At 42.8% G+C, this 16,174-nt stretch overlaps 1 protein-coding gene across 1 annotated transcript in view; it reads left to right on the top strand.

Annotated features, from left to right (window-relative positions):
• Positions 1 to 222: 222 nt before the first annotated feature.
• Positions 223 to 16,174, top strand: part of odad1 (outer dynein arm docking complex subunit 1) — a 26,745-nt gene continuing 10,793 nt past the window's right edge. The window contains exons 1-8 of the mRNA XM_060852415.1: positions 223 to 406; positions 2,588 to 2,669; positions 2,925 to 3,024; positions 4,369 to 4,558; positions 6,709 to 6,831; positions 10,153 to 10,266; positions 14,342 to 14,409; positions 15,393 to 15,580. Of these exons, the coding sequence (XP_060708398.1) occupies positions 2,606 to 2,669; positions 2,925 to 3,024; positions 4,369 to 4,558; positions 6,709 to 6,831; positions 10,153 to 10,266; positions 14,342 to 14,409; positions 15,393 to 15,580 (847 nt within the window). The 5' untranslated portion in view covers positions 223 to 406; positions 2,588 to 2,605. The remainder of the gene's footprint in view (positions 407 to 2,587; positions 2,670 to 2,924; positions 3,025 to 4,368; positions 4,559 to 6,708; positions 6,832 to 10,152; positions 10,267 to 14,341; positions 14,410 to 15,392; positions 15,581 to 16,174) is intronic.

Genomic DNA, 16,174 nt, shown 5'->3' with positions numbered 1-16,174 from the left:
GTAAGTTTACTAGACACTCGACTCATAAATCAGAGTGCAGACTCCACAACAAGCGCTGAGGTTTGGGACCTCTTTAAATAAAATGTGAAGCTCCGTTCAGTTCCGCCTGTCCCCAGGAAAGGCTACATCGCGGAGCCACGGCAACAGCGGTGTATCCAAATCGAACCTGGCCCCGGATTGGCTGTTAGCCCTAACCCTGGATACCGTTGCTAACAACGTTGCCTTCTGAAATAAACAACCATTTTCTGAAACACCAAAAACAAATTGCTGGAGAAATTCGGCAGGTCTGGCAGCAGCTGTGGAAAGAGAAACAAGGATAACGTTTGGAGTCCGGTGACCCTTATTCAGGGCAGCACTTTCTGGAGGAAGGTTTCGGTTCCGGCTCTGACTGCACCCTCCAGCTGGGGTAGGTCCCGATATTTCGCTCCAACTTTGCACCCAACTGTCCTGCTGCTGATTTGCAAGCTGCATGATCTGAACCCGGAAAACAGATTTTGTTCGATTAACTGGCAATGTGCCCACTGATCCAACGGGGGCCCCATTCCTGAGTGTCGTTGCTTTGATTTCGTTGCATTACAGTGCCGTACAATGTTTACAAAAGAAAAAGAAGTGTCGTTTTCCGCAGTCCATGCTTTAATCTAAAAGGTCTCCGATGTAATGGCGGGTGGAGACACTGCAATAATCCTCCACATTGGTGTTGCAGTGTAATTTGGTCTGAAGTTTTCCTAAAGTGAGTGTTTCTGAGGCTAAAGTCCCACCTGGTAAGATCTTAAGAAATTCAAACCAGCCAATGAAACGGTTTGACCTTCTTAAATACTCCTTGAACATCTCAACAAGGCTTGTTGCTGAAAGTCCTCAAGGATAGAAAAAACTGCAACTTATGGGGCCTACTTAAATGGATTTTGAACATTTCGAGTCATATAGTCATAGAGATGTGCAGTACAAAAACAAACCCTTCGGTGTAACTCATCCATCCAATCAGTTTTCCTAAATTAATCTAGTCCCATTTGCCAACACTTGGCCCATATCCCTCCTATTCATGTACCCATCCATATACCTTTTAAGTGCTGTAATTTTACCAGGTTCTACCACTTCCTCAAGCAGGTCATTCTATACAAGCAATAGCCTTCGCATGAAAAAGCTGCCCCTTTGGTACCTTTTAAATTTTTCCCCTTGTGCCCTAAACCTATGCCCTCTAGTTCTGGACTACCCCAACCCAGGGAAAAGAGCTTGGCTGTTTACCCTACCCACGCCCCTCATGATTTTATAAACCTCTATAAGGTCACTCCTCAGCCTCCGACACTCTAGGCAAAACAGCCCAGCCATTCAGCCTCTCCCTACAGCTCAAACCCTCCAACCCTGGCAACATCCTTGTAAATCTTTTCTGAACCCTTCCAAGTTTCATAACATTCTTCCTATAGCAGGGAGACCAGAGTTGCACACAATATTCAAAGTGGCTGCCCCAATGTCCTGTATAGCCACAACATGACCTCCCAACTCCTGTACTCAATACTCTGACTCATAAAGTAAACCATACCAAACGCTTTCTCCACTATCCTATCTACCTGAGATTCCACTTTCGAGGAACTATGAACCTGCACTTTCCAGGGCATTACCATTATGTATATAAGTCCTGCTAAGATTTGCTTTTCCAAAATGCAGCGCCTCACACTTACCTAAATTAAAATCCATCTTGTCAGCCCTTTGGCTTATCTGATCAAGATCCCATTCTACTCTGAGATAACCTTCTTCACTGTTCACTAAACCTCCAATTTTGGTGTTATCGGCAAACTTACTCTCTATACCTCCTATGTTCACATCCAAATCATTTGGATGACAAAAAGCAGTGGACCCAGCGCCAATCCTTGTGACATACCACTGGGCACAGGCCTCCAGTCTGATGCAAATTACTTGTTTAGTATTTCCCTCATCTCTTGTGGTTCCACACATAGGCTGCTTTGCTGATCTTTGAGGGGTCCTATTGTCTTCCTAGTTACCCTTTTGTCCTCAATGTATTTATAAAATCCTTTGGATTCTCCTTAACCCTATTTGCTAAAGTTATCTCACGTTCTCTTTTCGCCCTACTCATTTCCTTCTTAAATATATTCCTAGTTTAGTATGAGATTATGGGTTCAATGAAGGACTATACATGAAGCATTCACTGGCATGTATCACTTTAAATGTTCCTTCTGGGCATATTCTGATTTCAGATAGAAAATTGCATATTCCTGCACTAAACATTGTCTGAATTCAGTGCTAGTAATACTTCATATGCAGCTCCATGTGCAAAATTCAACATGATTATTTGCATTGAAATAATGTGTATGGGAAAAAGGAGATTGGCTGTAAGTAATTATGTTAATTTGAAGAGCTAAGGGTGATGCAAAGGGCCAAAAGGCCTCCTGCACAATAACACTTCTGTGATTCATTGAACTGTGGAGAGTAGGATGATCAGATACCTCAAAGCTACAGGATATTGACTGTCCATCAAAGATCTCTAATACAGTCACAGTGAAAATTTGAGAGGGAAGCAAGCATGCTATTGTTGTTTGAGATATCAATAAAATGTATTGTTGTGTCCCCATAGATAATCTAGAAGATAACAATGCCTCGTGGAAGTGCCTCAAGCAACCATTCCAATGCAAGTAATGGAGACATGGAGGGACTTGGTAGGAAATGTGTTTGGTATCTAAATTGTGTTGGGTTGGAGGTTTTTGTGTACTCGTCAACTACCTGTATACTAGACACCTAGTACTTTTAAAAGTACATTCATCTTCCCTGTGTTAACCAATCTCTACCAAATCCACCTCTTAGGTTTCATGTTTGAGTCATTTTGAGAGGAGTGAAAGGTATTATGTCAATGCCTTCTCATTCCTTCAATCTGCCCCTTACTGCTCTCTGAGATCTTGGCTATTCTCTTACAGCTGAAACAGAGTTGGCAAAGCTGCAGCATCAGTTTCGAATCATGGAAGGAGACTGCCAGGCCTACACGCTTGAGTCACAGCAGCTGCTCAGGAAACAGTTGTAAGTATCAGCAGCCTTCACCAGGCTGAAGTTGGAATGAAAATACAGTCAGCAAGTTTTGAGAAGATTTGTAGCTCAAGTTGAAGTTCTGGATGTAAGTTTCCTTGCTGAACCGGAAGGTTTGTTTTCAGATGTTTCGTCACCATACTAGATAATATCATCAGTGAGCCTTCGGTGAAGCACCAATGGTATGACCCGCTTTTTATTTATGTGTTTAGGTTTCCTTTGGTTGGTGATGTCATTTCCTGTGGTGATGTCATTTCCTGTTTTTTTCAGGGAGTAGTAATGGGAATCCAAGACAATGTGCGAATCGAAAGATTTCGGTTGGAGTGCCATGCTTCTAGGAATTCTCGAGTGTGTCTCTATTTGGCTTGTCCTAGGATGGATGTGTTGTCTCAGTCAAAGTGGTGTCCTTCCTCATCTGTATGTAAGGATATTAGTGAGAGTGGGTCATTTCGCTTTTGATCCAAAGACATGACCCACTCTCACTATTATCTTTATATTCAGATGAGGAAGGACACCACTTTGACTGGGACATTACATCCATCCTAGGACTGGCCAAACAGAGACATGTGCGGAATTCCTAGAAGCATGGCAGTCCGACTGGAACTCTATCAACAAACACTATGTCTTGAATCCCATTTACCACCCCTGATAAAAAGAACAGGAAATGACATTTAAGGGCTCTAAGGGTTTGAATATTTGGACAGAAAATTCCTCTTCCAAATAGGTACCATTAATGGTGAAAATCTACCATTCATTCAATCACCTTTAAATATACTAGAGGAATCAGGATTGACTATTTCTTGAAACTAGGATAAATTTGCCCTGTATCAGCTTATGGAGTATTTGATGGGACAATGTAGAAGGTTTACATAACCCTTGCTGTGTCCTGGAAGTGTTTAATATTTGAATCATTAGAATCCCTTGACAGTAGAAGGAAACAATTTAATCCATCAAGTCTGCACTGACCCTCCAAAGGCCATCCCACCCAGACCTAGTCCCTGCCCCTAAATGCACCTAACCTACACATCCTTGGATGCTACAGGGTAATTTTTTAGTGTAGCCACTTCACCTAAACTGGACATGTTTGGATTGTGGGAGGGAACCAAAGCAACTGGAGGGAACATACACAGACATGGGGAGAATGTGCAAATTCCAAACAGAAAATCACCCAAGGCTGGAATCAAACACTAGTCCCTGGTGCTGTGAGGCATCATTGAGCCATCCTTCATTGATAGTTTATCTTGGCATAAGTTATAAGTTTATAAGTTACTATTCTTTCTGATTTTAATGCTCACTATTTACGAGAGCATTAATTCCTGATCTTTCTGGTTTTGTCAGGGCGGAAATTGAGAACCTGGAAAAGGAACGTGAGGAGCTAATGTTGAACCTAAGGCTGTTAGACAGTAAACGCAACCAGAAAGAGGACCAGGAAAACATTGAAAGTGTTCAGAATATGCTCGGCTACCAGGAAGAACTGGAGGACCAAATTGCTAGAGAGAAGCAAATGATCATGGATCTTGAACATGAGGTGCAGATAATGGTCACTCACAACTCACTGGGGTGATTAGGAACTTCTGGAGTGGAATATGGTGTAACATGTCGTGAGACTATCTGGGAGTGACAGTGGGAGATTCTGAGGATTCTCTTGACTGGGCCTCATTGACAAACCACTGGGCAATTTACAGCCCAAAACACAAGGGAAGTGACAGAACCTTGGGCAGCTCAGAGGCCACTTCCTGGGTCCAAGAGGCAGTCCTGGGACAGTCGGTGGTTTTCCAGTGGGGGAAGATACCTGGCTTTCGGGATGGGGTTGGTGGGAGTGGATAGAGGTCCAGTTGCAAAGCAGGTGAGGGGTGTGAGAAAGAACCCAAATTGGAGATGGCTCAGGTAAGAATATCCAAGCAGGAAAACTAAGCGGACTGTGCTGGTGTACAGTATTGGGACAAAGTGGTATTTCCAGCAAAATCTCTGCTTGGCCTTTATTGCCATGGTTAAGGTGGGTTCAGACACTCTCTCAACAGAACTGAATCTTTGCTTCTGAGGACACTTCAGATGTCTGGATAATGCTTCTAAACTCAGGAAGAAGCAGGAACAAAATGCTCCTTGTACCCACTCTATTTTACAATCTTAAATGCTCTGTATCAAACCAGTGTTAATGTTTCCCTGAGTATACCATTTAACAGAAAAACTCAGCTTGGGATCTGTTACTCCAGTGACCTTTCTTCAGGTGTGACTGGACATAAAGAGTGGGAGGAGAATATGTTAGTAGAACAGTGAAGCCAATTCTGCCCTTACTCCAACATCCACACTTTCCAGCCAGAGTCAACGGAAGTGTTTAAAGAGCATTCTCCTCTCTAATCCAAGAATAGTCAGGCTAACAGCAGCCCTGGGGTCAAATCTGAAATTTTGTACACCCCTCAGGCCCCTTTTAAATATTTTCCCTCAGACTTTAAACCTTTGCCCTCTAGTTTTGCACTCCCTTACCCTAGAAAAAAGACCTTGGCTTTTCACCCTATCCATGCCCCTCATGATGTTATAAACTTCTATAAGGTCACTCTTCAGCCACTGATTCTCCAGGGAACAAAACTCGAGCCTATTCGGCCTCTCCTTACAGCTCAAACTCTCCAATCCCAGCAACATCCTTGTAACTCTTTTCTGAATCCTTTCAAGTTTAACAACATTCTCCTATAACAGGGAGACCAGAGCTGAATGCAGTGTTCTAAAAGTAGCCTAACCAATCTCCTGTACAGTCGCAACATGACATCCCAAAACCTTTACTCAATGCTCTAGGCATTGAAAGCAACTGTGCCAAACACCTCCTTTATCACCCTGTCTCCCTGCAACTCCACTTTCAAGGAACTATGCACCTATATCCCTAGGTCTCTGTTCAGCAATAATCCCCAGGACTCTACCATTAAGCATAAGTCTTGACTTGATTTGCCTTGCCAAAATGTAACATCTCACATTTATCTAAATTAAACTCCATCTGCCATTCCTCTGCTCATTGGCCCCTCAAGGTACTATTGTACTCTGAGATAACCTTCTTCACTCTCCATTACATCATCAATTTTGGTGTTATCTGCAAACTTTCTAACCATACCTCCTATATTCACATTCAAATAATTTATATAAATGATGAAAAGCAGTGGACCCACCATTGATCCTTGCAGAACACTGCTCGTGACAGGCCTCCAGTCTGAAAAACAACTCTCTACCACAACCCTCTGTATCTACCTTCAAGCCAATTTGTATTCAATTGGCTCGCTCCCCCTGGATCCCATGTGATCTAACCTTTCCAACCAATGTACCATGCAGAATCTTGTTGAATGCCTTGCGGAAGTCCATACCACTCTGCCATCATCAATCTTCTTTATCACCTCTTCAAAAAACTCAATTAGGTTAGTGAGACATGATTTCCCATGCACAAAGCTATGCTGACTACCCCAAATCAGTCCTTGCCTTTCCAAATACATGTAAACCCTGTCCCTCAGTGTCTCTCCAACAACTTACCCAGCACTGACCATCAGGCTCACTGGTCTATAGTTCCTTGGCTTTTCCTTATCACCCTTCTTAAATAATGGCACTACATGCACCATCCTGTTTGTGCAGTTATTTCTTATTCCATATAATGTTGATTGTTTATAGAAGTTATCTTTCTATTCAACTTCTTTTTAATAGGTAAAGATATTGAAGCAAAAGATCTTTGAGCAGAAGAAGGGCTTGAGTAAAAATGTAAATGTTCAACTGATGAATGAACAAACAGTGAAGAACATTGGAATCATGGAGGACAGGTTGGACAGGGTAAGAATTCTCCGAATGTGACCATGAACAGGGAAACATCAGCAATCAATAAAAGACAACGCTGCTGACCAATTAATTCAAAGTAATGACAGGAAATGGTGAGACCCAAAATATCAGAAGACTACAAGCTCAGAGAAATAAAAAAAGAGCCCTTTTACAGTCACGAAGTGACTGCCTCCCTTTTGTTCACCTCTTTTTGGGGCTCTGTCTTGCTTCATGCATGACCACAAGCATCAATATTTGAACATATCAGAGCTGAACATTTTCCAGCAGGACCACTGTATAGAAATTAAGATTCATTTCCACATACTGTCATGAGCAATCAGGGAGCAAAATACATAGAAAATTTGCAAAACAAATATTGAATGATGAATCAGATTGACGTCTTGTATGTTGCTCGACTTTCTAGTTTTGCTAGTATTTGATGTATCAAACAAGGCATTCCTGAGCTTTCTCTCAACTATATTTCACGCTGTAAAGTCAGTGCTGTCTCACTTTACAAAAACGAACAAACATAACACAACCAACTGGCATATAGCCAACCAAAATGAGTGAATACAATGGATTCTTTTGGGAGCTGGGACTTTGCTTTGATCCCAACAACATTAATGCCAGTTATCATCTGTTTCAGTTGCTGCCCAGCTAACTTAATATGAAACAATACAAAGGTTTCTATCCCTACCTCTAGACCAGAAGGTAAGGGTTCAAATCTCACTTCAGGATATGATGGCCACAGAGGTACATCATAACATGTCCAAACAGGTCAGGTAAAACAAAACCTATCACAAAGCAGACGTTAAACTTACAATCTTTTTTTAAATGCTCTGCTGGGTTAAGCAATGGTTTGTTTTGGCAGTAATGAGATGTAGCTATTTAAGTTGACAATATGTTTCTACTTTTCATAAACTGTGTATTGCAGTTTCTTCCATAGCAGGCTCATAGTTCAAAGGTTCATCTGTAGTATCATACATAGGTTGACCTACAGGGTCTTTTACTGGATTTAGAACTGAAATGGGTTGGCTCCCAATTGATTCCATGAAGTCGCCAAACTTCCAGGATTGACCGGGAGCTTCCAGGAAATTAAGATTAAACTTTAGAAAACTACTACTAACAAAACCCAAAAGTAAATCATTGGCGAAAGACTTTCTTACTTTAAATATTTAAAGTAAGGAAAGTTGGCTTTTTGATGGACAGTCAAGAATTATCCAAACAATTAACAAAAGGCCCTGATATTGACAAATGGGTTTTCCAAGAAGGAATTGGGTTTTCAAATGGGAACCCTCCAAGTCCAGTTTTCTTGCTGGAGAGTTTTACTCCCACAGCCAGTGTATTTTATTTGACAAGATTCCTGCCCTGAGTCAGCTTCGTTGACAGGTTTGGCTTCTGGTCAGCCAAAGGGTTCTCCAGAGCAGCACACAGACCCAGGTAAAGAGCCTCCAGCTGCTTCTGGGAGTGAAAGGGGCTTCTGGTCCAATATCTGACCCTGGGGTGATATGATGCTTTAATTGGGAAGGGATCCATGAGGAGGAGGTCATTTTGTTGGGGGCGCAGGGAGAATCCATTGGCAGTGCTTCAAGAATACTTAACTTTTAGCAAGTTTTGAGAAGATTTGGAGCTCAGGTTGAGTTTCTGGATGGAGGTTTGCTCGCTGAGCTGAAAGGTTCATTTCAAGATGTTTCATCATCCTACTAGGTAACATCTTCAGTGGGCCTCTGCTAATAATTCCAGCTTTCTATTTATATGTTTGAGCTTCTTTGGATTAATGTCATTTCCTGTGGTGATGCCCTTTCCTATTCTTTTTCTCAGGGGGTGGTAGTTGGGGTCTAACTCAATGTGTTTGTTGATAGAGTTCCTGTTGGAATGCTATGCTTCTAGGAATTCTCATGCATGTCTCTGAACACAGTCCGCTGATTTCTCAGCAACAAACCCAAACAAGCAGACAAAACACATCCAGAAACCCTAGCCACTCTCTCCTACATCAAAGCCATCTCGAAAATGACTGCCAGACTATTAACGAGGTTAAAAACAATGACTGCAGATGCTGGAAACCAGATTCTGGATCAGTGGTGCTGGAAGAGCACAGCAGTTCAGGCAGCATCCAAAGTGCAGCGAAATTGATGTTTCAGGCAAAAGCCCTTCATCAAGAATAAAGGTTTATTCCTGATGAAGGGCTTTTGCCCGAAATGTTGATTTCGCTGCACTTTGGATGCTGTCTGAACTGCTGTGCTCTTCCAGCACCCCGATCCAGAATGCCAGACTATTAAGACCCCTTGGCATCATGGTAGCCCACAAACCCACCGACACACTAAAACAGCAGCTAATGAACTTGAAAGACCCTTTACAGACAAGCAAAACCAATGCCATTTACAAAATACCGCGCAAGAGCTGTAACAAACACTACATTGGACAAACAGACAGAAAACTAGCCATCAGGATACATGAACATCAACTAGCCACAAAACGACATGACTCTCTCTCACTAGTATCCTTATATCGAGATAAAGAAGGACACCACTTCAACTGGGACAACACATCCATCTTAGGACAAGCCAGAGACATGCATAAGAATTCCTAGAAGTGTGGCATTCCAACTGGAACTCTATCAACAAACATATTGAGTTAGACCCCATCTACCGCCCCCTGAGAAAAATAGCAGGAAATGACATCACCACAGGAAATTACATCACCAACCCAAAGAAACCCAAACATAAATAAAAAGTAGAAATTATCAGCAGTGCTTCACCTGGGGGCCCACTGAAAATGTTACCTAGTAGGGTGACGAAACATCCTGGAAATGAACCTTCCAGCTCAGCGAGCGAACCTACATCCAGAACACTTACCTTTTCCCTAAAACTATCCCGTGCCTTCCCTGAGTTATTAGTCTTCCCATGGTCTTGGAACCTGGTCAGAGAGTCTGGAAAAGAGATTAAACGTGAATCTCCTAGCCTCATTATATTTTTATAGCCAGCTTTCTTCCTGGAAGTGGGCTTATTGCGCACCACTGTCTGTCTCTGTTAAACCTGAAATTGGTCATGGTTGGGTCAAATTTGAGATTTTAATATTTTTAACGTTTTCTGCAGTCCCACTCTCTGGACATTAAATTTACTGCAAATGAATCTTTTCACTTTCCATATGATATGGGAAAATGGGCATCATAAGGACAGAGGTGTTGGTCAACCCATTGTGAAAATGTTAAGATGCAGTGGACGGAGATAAGTAGTCAGGTGATGACTTTTCCAGGATTACGTCCAACCAAAATTGACAACTCTACTGTCCTTTCACTTGAAATAATCTGTAGTCATTACTGCTCCTCATCTGCAGGCCCTGAGGAAGTTTAATACCCAGCTTACGAGGAATGGGGAGTTGAGGGAGCAGATTGACACTCTACGTGTTGAGCGTGCAAGGTTTGAGCAGCTCCAGAAAAAACTGGGAAAAGTAAGTATTGAAAATCATTCTTGTTTGTCTCATTTTGGATAGTCTTTCATTCGTGGCATATTGCCATTTTGCTCAAAGTATGAGGTACTCAGGAACTGCAGACCAAGGTTCTCTGACTCAAAAGCCCCACTTCAGCGCGAAAGTTTTGATGCCAACCTGCAGCAAATGTTTATTCAAGCTCATTTGTCTTTCACAGCAAAAAATATTTGGCGATACTTAGCTTTTAGTTTGCTTTTTTTGGGTGACTCTGAAGAGATTTGTGTTTATTGCCCATCCCTAGCTACTGCAAGTTCATGACAAGTTAACCACATAGTGGGAAAAGAGGAATGTATGTAGACATGCTGGCCATCTGCTGCCCTGTAATTACTGACATATCATCCAATTTATTGAATTCGATTTCATAATTGGCTAGGGTGGAATTCAAACCCGTGACCTAATTTCGACCCATTTGGGAAAATCTCAATCTTATTGTTGTACAGCAAGTGAACAACAGGGAGCAGACATCTCCATATGTAGCACAGAAAGATGGTAAGTCAATGTGGGGCACTCCAAAAACAATGCAAGAACATCTGGACTGTGACCGCCATGGTGGGGAATGGACAGGAAAGGGATAGGCATTGATGTAGACAAGATTTAGATGAGGAATGAGGAACTAGGGGAAGCAATGGCCTAGTGGTATCATCAATTGATCGTTAATTCAGAAACTCAGCTAATGTTCTGGGGTCTTGGATTCAAATCCTGCACCAGCAAATATAAAAAATATCTGGACTTAAGAATCTACTGATGATCATGAAACCATTGTGGATTGTTGGAAAAACCCATTTGGCTCACTCATGTCCTTAAGGGAAGGAAGTTTGCCATCGTCACCTGGTCTTGGCTCCATGTGACTCCAGACCCACAGCAATGTTATTGACTTTCAACTGCCCTCTGAAATGGGTAGGGGGGTCTAGCAAGCCACTCAGTTGTATCAATCGCTACAAAATCTCAACAAAGAATTGAAACCGGATGGACCACATGACACCAGAAAAGACAACAGCAAGAACAGCTCTGTTGACCCTGCAAAGTCTCCCTTACTAACCTCTGTGCATTACTCCCAAAATTGTAAGAGCTATCTTACAGACTAGTCAAGCAACAGCCTGACATAGTCATACTCACGGAATCATGACGATTACAGACAGTGTCCCAGCTATCAGCATCACCATTACAGGACAGACTTAACAGAGGTGGCAGCAGAGTAGCAAACAGTCGGGAGGGAACTCTCCTGGGAGTCCTTAACACTGACTCTGGACTCCATGACATCTCATGCCTTCAGGTTAAACACTGGCAAGAAAACCTCCTACTGGAGACCACATACCATCCTCTCTCGGCTGATGAAATAGTACTCCTCCATGTTGAACAACATTTGGAGAAGGAAATAAAGATGGCAAAGGTGGAAAGTGTACCGTGTGTGTGGAATTTCAAAGTCCATCACCAAGAGTGGCTGGGCAACATCACTATGGATCAAGCTGGTCAGTTCCCAAAGGACGTTGCTGCTTGACTGGGTATGCGGCAGGTCATGAGAGAATCAACAAGAAGGAAAAACATAGTTAACCTCATCCTTACTAATTTGCCGGCTGCAGATACATCTGGCCACGACAGTGTCAGTCCTTGTGAAGATGAAATCTGCCTTAACATTGAGAATGACCTCCATGGTATTGTGTGGCACTATCATCATGCTAAATAGGACAGACTTCAAACAGATCTAGCAACTCAAGACTGGACATCCACAAGATGCTGTGGGTCATCAACTACAGGATAATTGTACTCCAGCATAATCTATTACCTCATGGCCTGGCATATCCTCTACTCAACCATAACCATCAAGCCTCGGGATCAACTCTGGTTCAATGGAGAGTGCCAGAGGGCATGGCAGGAGCAGCAGCAGGCATACCTAAAAAATGAGGTGTCAGTCTAGTGAAGCTATCAAACTGAACTAACCAAACAGCATAAACAGCAAGTGATAGACAGAGCTAAGAGATCCCACAACCAACAAGATCTAAGCTATGCAGTTCTGATACATTTAGTCATGAATGGTAGTGAACAATTAAACAGCTCATTGGAGGCAGAGGCTCCAGAAATATGGAAGAGACCAACATATCAGTGCAAAAGATAAGGCTGAGGCATTCACAGCAATCTTGAGTCAGAAGTACCAAGTGGTTGATCAAGCTCAGCTTCCACTAGTAGTCCCCAGCATCACAGATACAAGTCTTCAGCCAATTTGATTCACTCCACGTGATATCAAGAAACAGATAGAGACACTGGATTCTGCAAAGTCTACAGGCTCTGACATCATTCTGGCAATGGTACTGAAGACTTGTGCCCCAGAACTTGCCACTCCCCTAACCAAGCACTTTCAGAACAGTTACAACATTGGTACCTACCTAATAATGTGGAAAATTGTTCAGGTATGCCCTGTGTATAAAAAACAGGACAAATCCAACCCAGCCAATTGTCGCCACATCAGTACTCTTGATCATCAGTAAAGTGAAAGTAGATGTCATTAATAGGGCCATCAGGCAGCACATGCTCAACAATGACCTGCTCAGTGACACCCAGCGTGGACTGTGAGGGACACTCAGTCCTGACCTCATTACAGCCTTGCTTCAAACATGGACAAAAGAACTGAATCCCAGAGTTGGGGTGAGAGTGACAGGCCTTGACATCAAGGCTGTCTTTGACCAAGTGTGGCATCGAGGACCCCTAGCAAAACTAGAATCAATCTATCAGGGGCAAACTTTAAGTGATTGGAGTCATACCTGGTACAAAGGAAGATGGTTGTGGTTGTTAGAGGTCATTCATCTCAGCTGCAGGATACCTCTGCAGGTGTTCTTCAGGATAGCGTCCTCGACCAAATCATCTTCAGCTGCTTTATCAATGACCATCCCTCCACCAAAAGGTTAGAAGTGGGAATGTTTGCCACTGATGGCATAATGCTTACCGCCATTCATGTCTCCTTAGATACTGAAGCAATTCATGTTCAAATGCCGCAAGATCTGAACAATGTTTAGGCTTGGGCTGACAAGTGGCAAGTAACATTTTCATCACACAAATGCCACGTAATGACCATCTCCAATAAGAGACAATATAACCATATAACCATTGCCCCTTGACATTCAATGGTATTATTATCACTGAATCCCCCACTATCAACAACGTGGATGTTACTATTGACCTGAAACTAAACTGGACTCACGATATAAACACAGTGATTACATGAACAGGTCAAAGGCTAGGAATACTTCGGTAAGTAACTAACCTCCTGACTCCCCAGAGCCTATCCATCATTGACAAGGCATAAGCCAGGAGTGTGATGGAATACTATCTATTTGCCTGGATGGGTGCAGCTTCAACAACGCTCAAGAAGCTTGACACTATCTAGGACAAAGCATCCCAATTTGCACGACATCCACAAACATCCACTCCCTCCACCATGCTTAGTAGCAGCAGTGTGTACAATCTACAAGACGCTCTTTAGAAATTCACCAAAGATCCTTAGATAGCACCTTCCAAACCCACAACCACTTCCACCTAAATGGACAAGGGTAACAGATATTGGAACAATATCACATGCATGTTTCCCTCCAAGCCACTCACCATCCTGACTTGGAAATATTTGCCGTTTCTTTGCTTAAATTTTAGAATCCCTTCCTAAGGGTATTGTGGGTCAACATATAGCAGCAGTTTAAAAAGGCAGCTCACCAGCAACTTCTTGAGGGCAATTAGGGACAAGCACTAAATGCTGGCCAGCCAATAACACCACTTTCCACAAAAAAAAGCTAGGGTCTGTAGAAATAAACTGAATAAACTTGTGTTCTGCACCGAGTTACACAGTAACGTACAAGACAGACTACCCACTCTTAGCCATGATTTAATTGAAAGGTGGGAACTGAATAGTTTCTACATTCTTTCCTGTGGTGTTGGCCAGTCATGCACTGAAGGGGCAGTGATGTTGTTATAGTTGCGTATCAGTGGAGTAGCATTCCCTGTCATGTGGTCTAACTCCAGCTATTGTACGTGCCTCTCTCATTTTGACCAGGAACTTCTCGAGATTCGAAAGGAAATTGGTTCTGTGATTGACACTTCAACTGCTGCATACGAAGCTAGGTGAGATATCGCACCCATGGGACAACCTTCTCAACTCTATTTATGTGTATTAACAGATAACAGATCACCAGTGTTCTGAAATATCCCATCACACTGAAGTCAGAATGATTATCGAGTGGAGAATGCTGGAAACCCATTTACGTGAATTGTTGCCAGTGCATTGGATATGACTGAAACATTGCGTGTGTGAAACTGAACTCAGTACAGCTGATAAAAATGGCCTAGAGATTACCCCAGCACAAGCAGCCTGTCCTACATCTTGCTTTCCTCTTTAGTTCTGCATATAGCTGTTTCCAATTTGGAGAATATAAAACAAATGAAATGCTGTGGCATTGGAATGTATTTACATTTCAGAGTTCCAACCTGATATCAAGAGTCTTAAGACACAAAGAGGGAGCTGTTTGCAATTAATTCCCTGTACATTCCCAGTTGAAGCAGTGCAAAGATGTGGCATATCCACCAGCAAGGTTATAGATCACAGCCTGCATTGAGTTAACTGATTTCAAGCAATTAAAACATTGTGATTGGGCTGAGTACCCAAGGGCTGGAATCGGGGAACAACAGCCTTGTTCCTGATCCTTAACTAACAATTCCACGGAGATTGGTTATGGACAGGATTTGGCCTAACTTTAATACCCCCTGTGGTCCAGCACAACACAGGTACACACCATCACTGTTAGAGCATGTAGTTAACTCTTAAGTGGTCTGGAAAACCACTCAGTTATCTCAAGAGCCAGTACAAAGTATTGAACTGCAGTAGTTCAAGGAAATAACCAGTGCTACTTTCTCAAAGACAGCTAGAAAATGGGCAAAAATGTTGGTCTTGCTAAGACTGATGTACTGAGGGGTGGCCTGTGCCTGTGGAAGCAAACTCCAGAAAGGAATCAGCATCTTGCAATAAGAGTGGAAGAGAATATTTCTCTTTCTGTGTAAGATTGGCACAGCTGAGCTCTGACTGATCTCTTTGCGATGATCTGATGTAGGGATGAGGCACAGACAAAGATGCAGCAGATGAAGGAGAAGGCAGAAAAGGACCTGGCACTGCATGCGGCTGAGATGAAGGAACTTCAAAGAGTTATTGACCACGATAGGAAGCTGAAGGAGTTTATGGGAATTAAAACTCAGGAGCGATTGAGTGAAGATGAGGCATTACACGGCTTCCACAAGCGAGGTAAAAATAATGTTAAAAATCCCTTCATTAGCAGAAACATCGGTTAATCTGATTGAAGATTTGTAGCTCGGGTATCCGTTGTTGTGGTTCTGCTCGCCGAGCTGGAAGTTTTTGCTGCAAACGTTTCGTTCCCTGGCTAGGGAACATCATCAGTGCTGTTGGAGCCTCGTGTGAAGCGCTGCTTTGATGTTTCTTCCGGTATTTATATTGGTTTGTTCTTGCCGCTTCCGGGTGTCAGTTTCAGCTGCAGTGATTTGTATGTGGGGTCCAGGTCGATGTGTCTGTTGATGGATGTTCTTGCCGCTTCCGGGTGTCAGTTTCAGCTGTAGTAGTTTGTATATGGTGTCCAGGTCAATGTGTCTGTTGATGGAGTTTGGGGATGAATGCCATGCTTCTAGGAATTCTCTGGCTGTTCTCTGTCTGGCTTGTCCTATGATAGTGGTGTTTTCCCAGTCAAATTCATGTTGCTGGTTGTCTGAGTGTATGGCTACTAGAGATAGCTGGTCGTGTCGTTTTGTGGCTAGCTGATGTTCATGGATGCGGATTGTTAGCTGTCTTCCTGTTTGTCCTATATAGTGTTTTGTGCAGTCCTTG

This window comes from Hemiscyllium ocellatum, chromosome 37 (assembly GCF_020745735.1).
Source record: "Hemiscyllium ocellatum isolate sHemOce1 chromosome 37, sHemOce1.pat.X.cur, whole genome shotgun sequence".
NCBI lineage: Eukaryota > Metazoa > Chordata > Chondrichthyes > Orectolobiformes > Hemiscylliidae > Hemiscyllium > Hemiscyllium ocellatum.
Note: the sequence above shows the minus strand (reverse complement) of the source record. Positions and strands in the feature narration are given on the sequence as shown.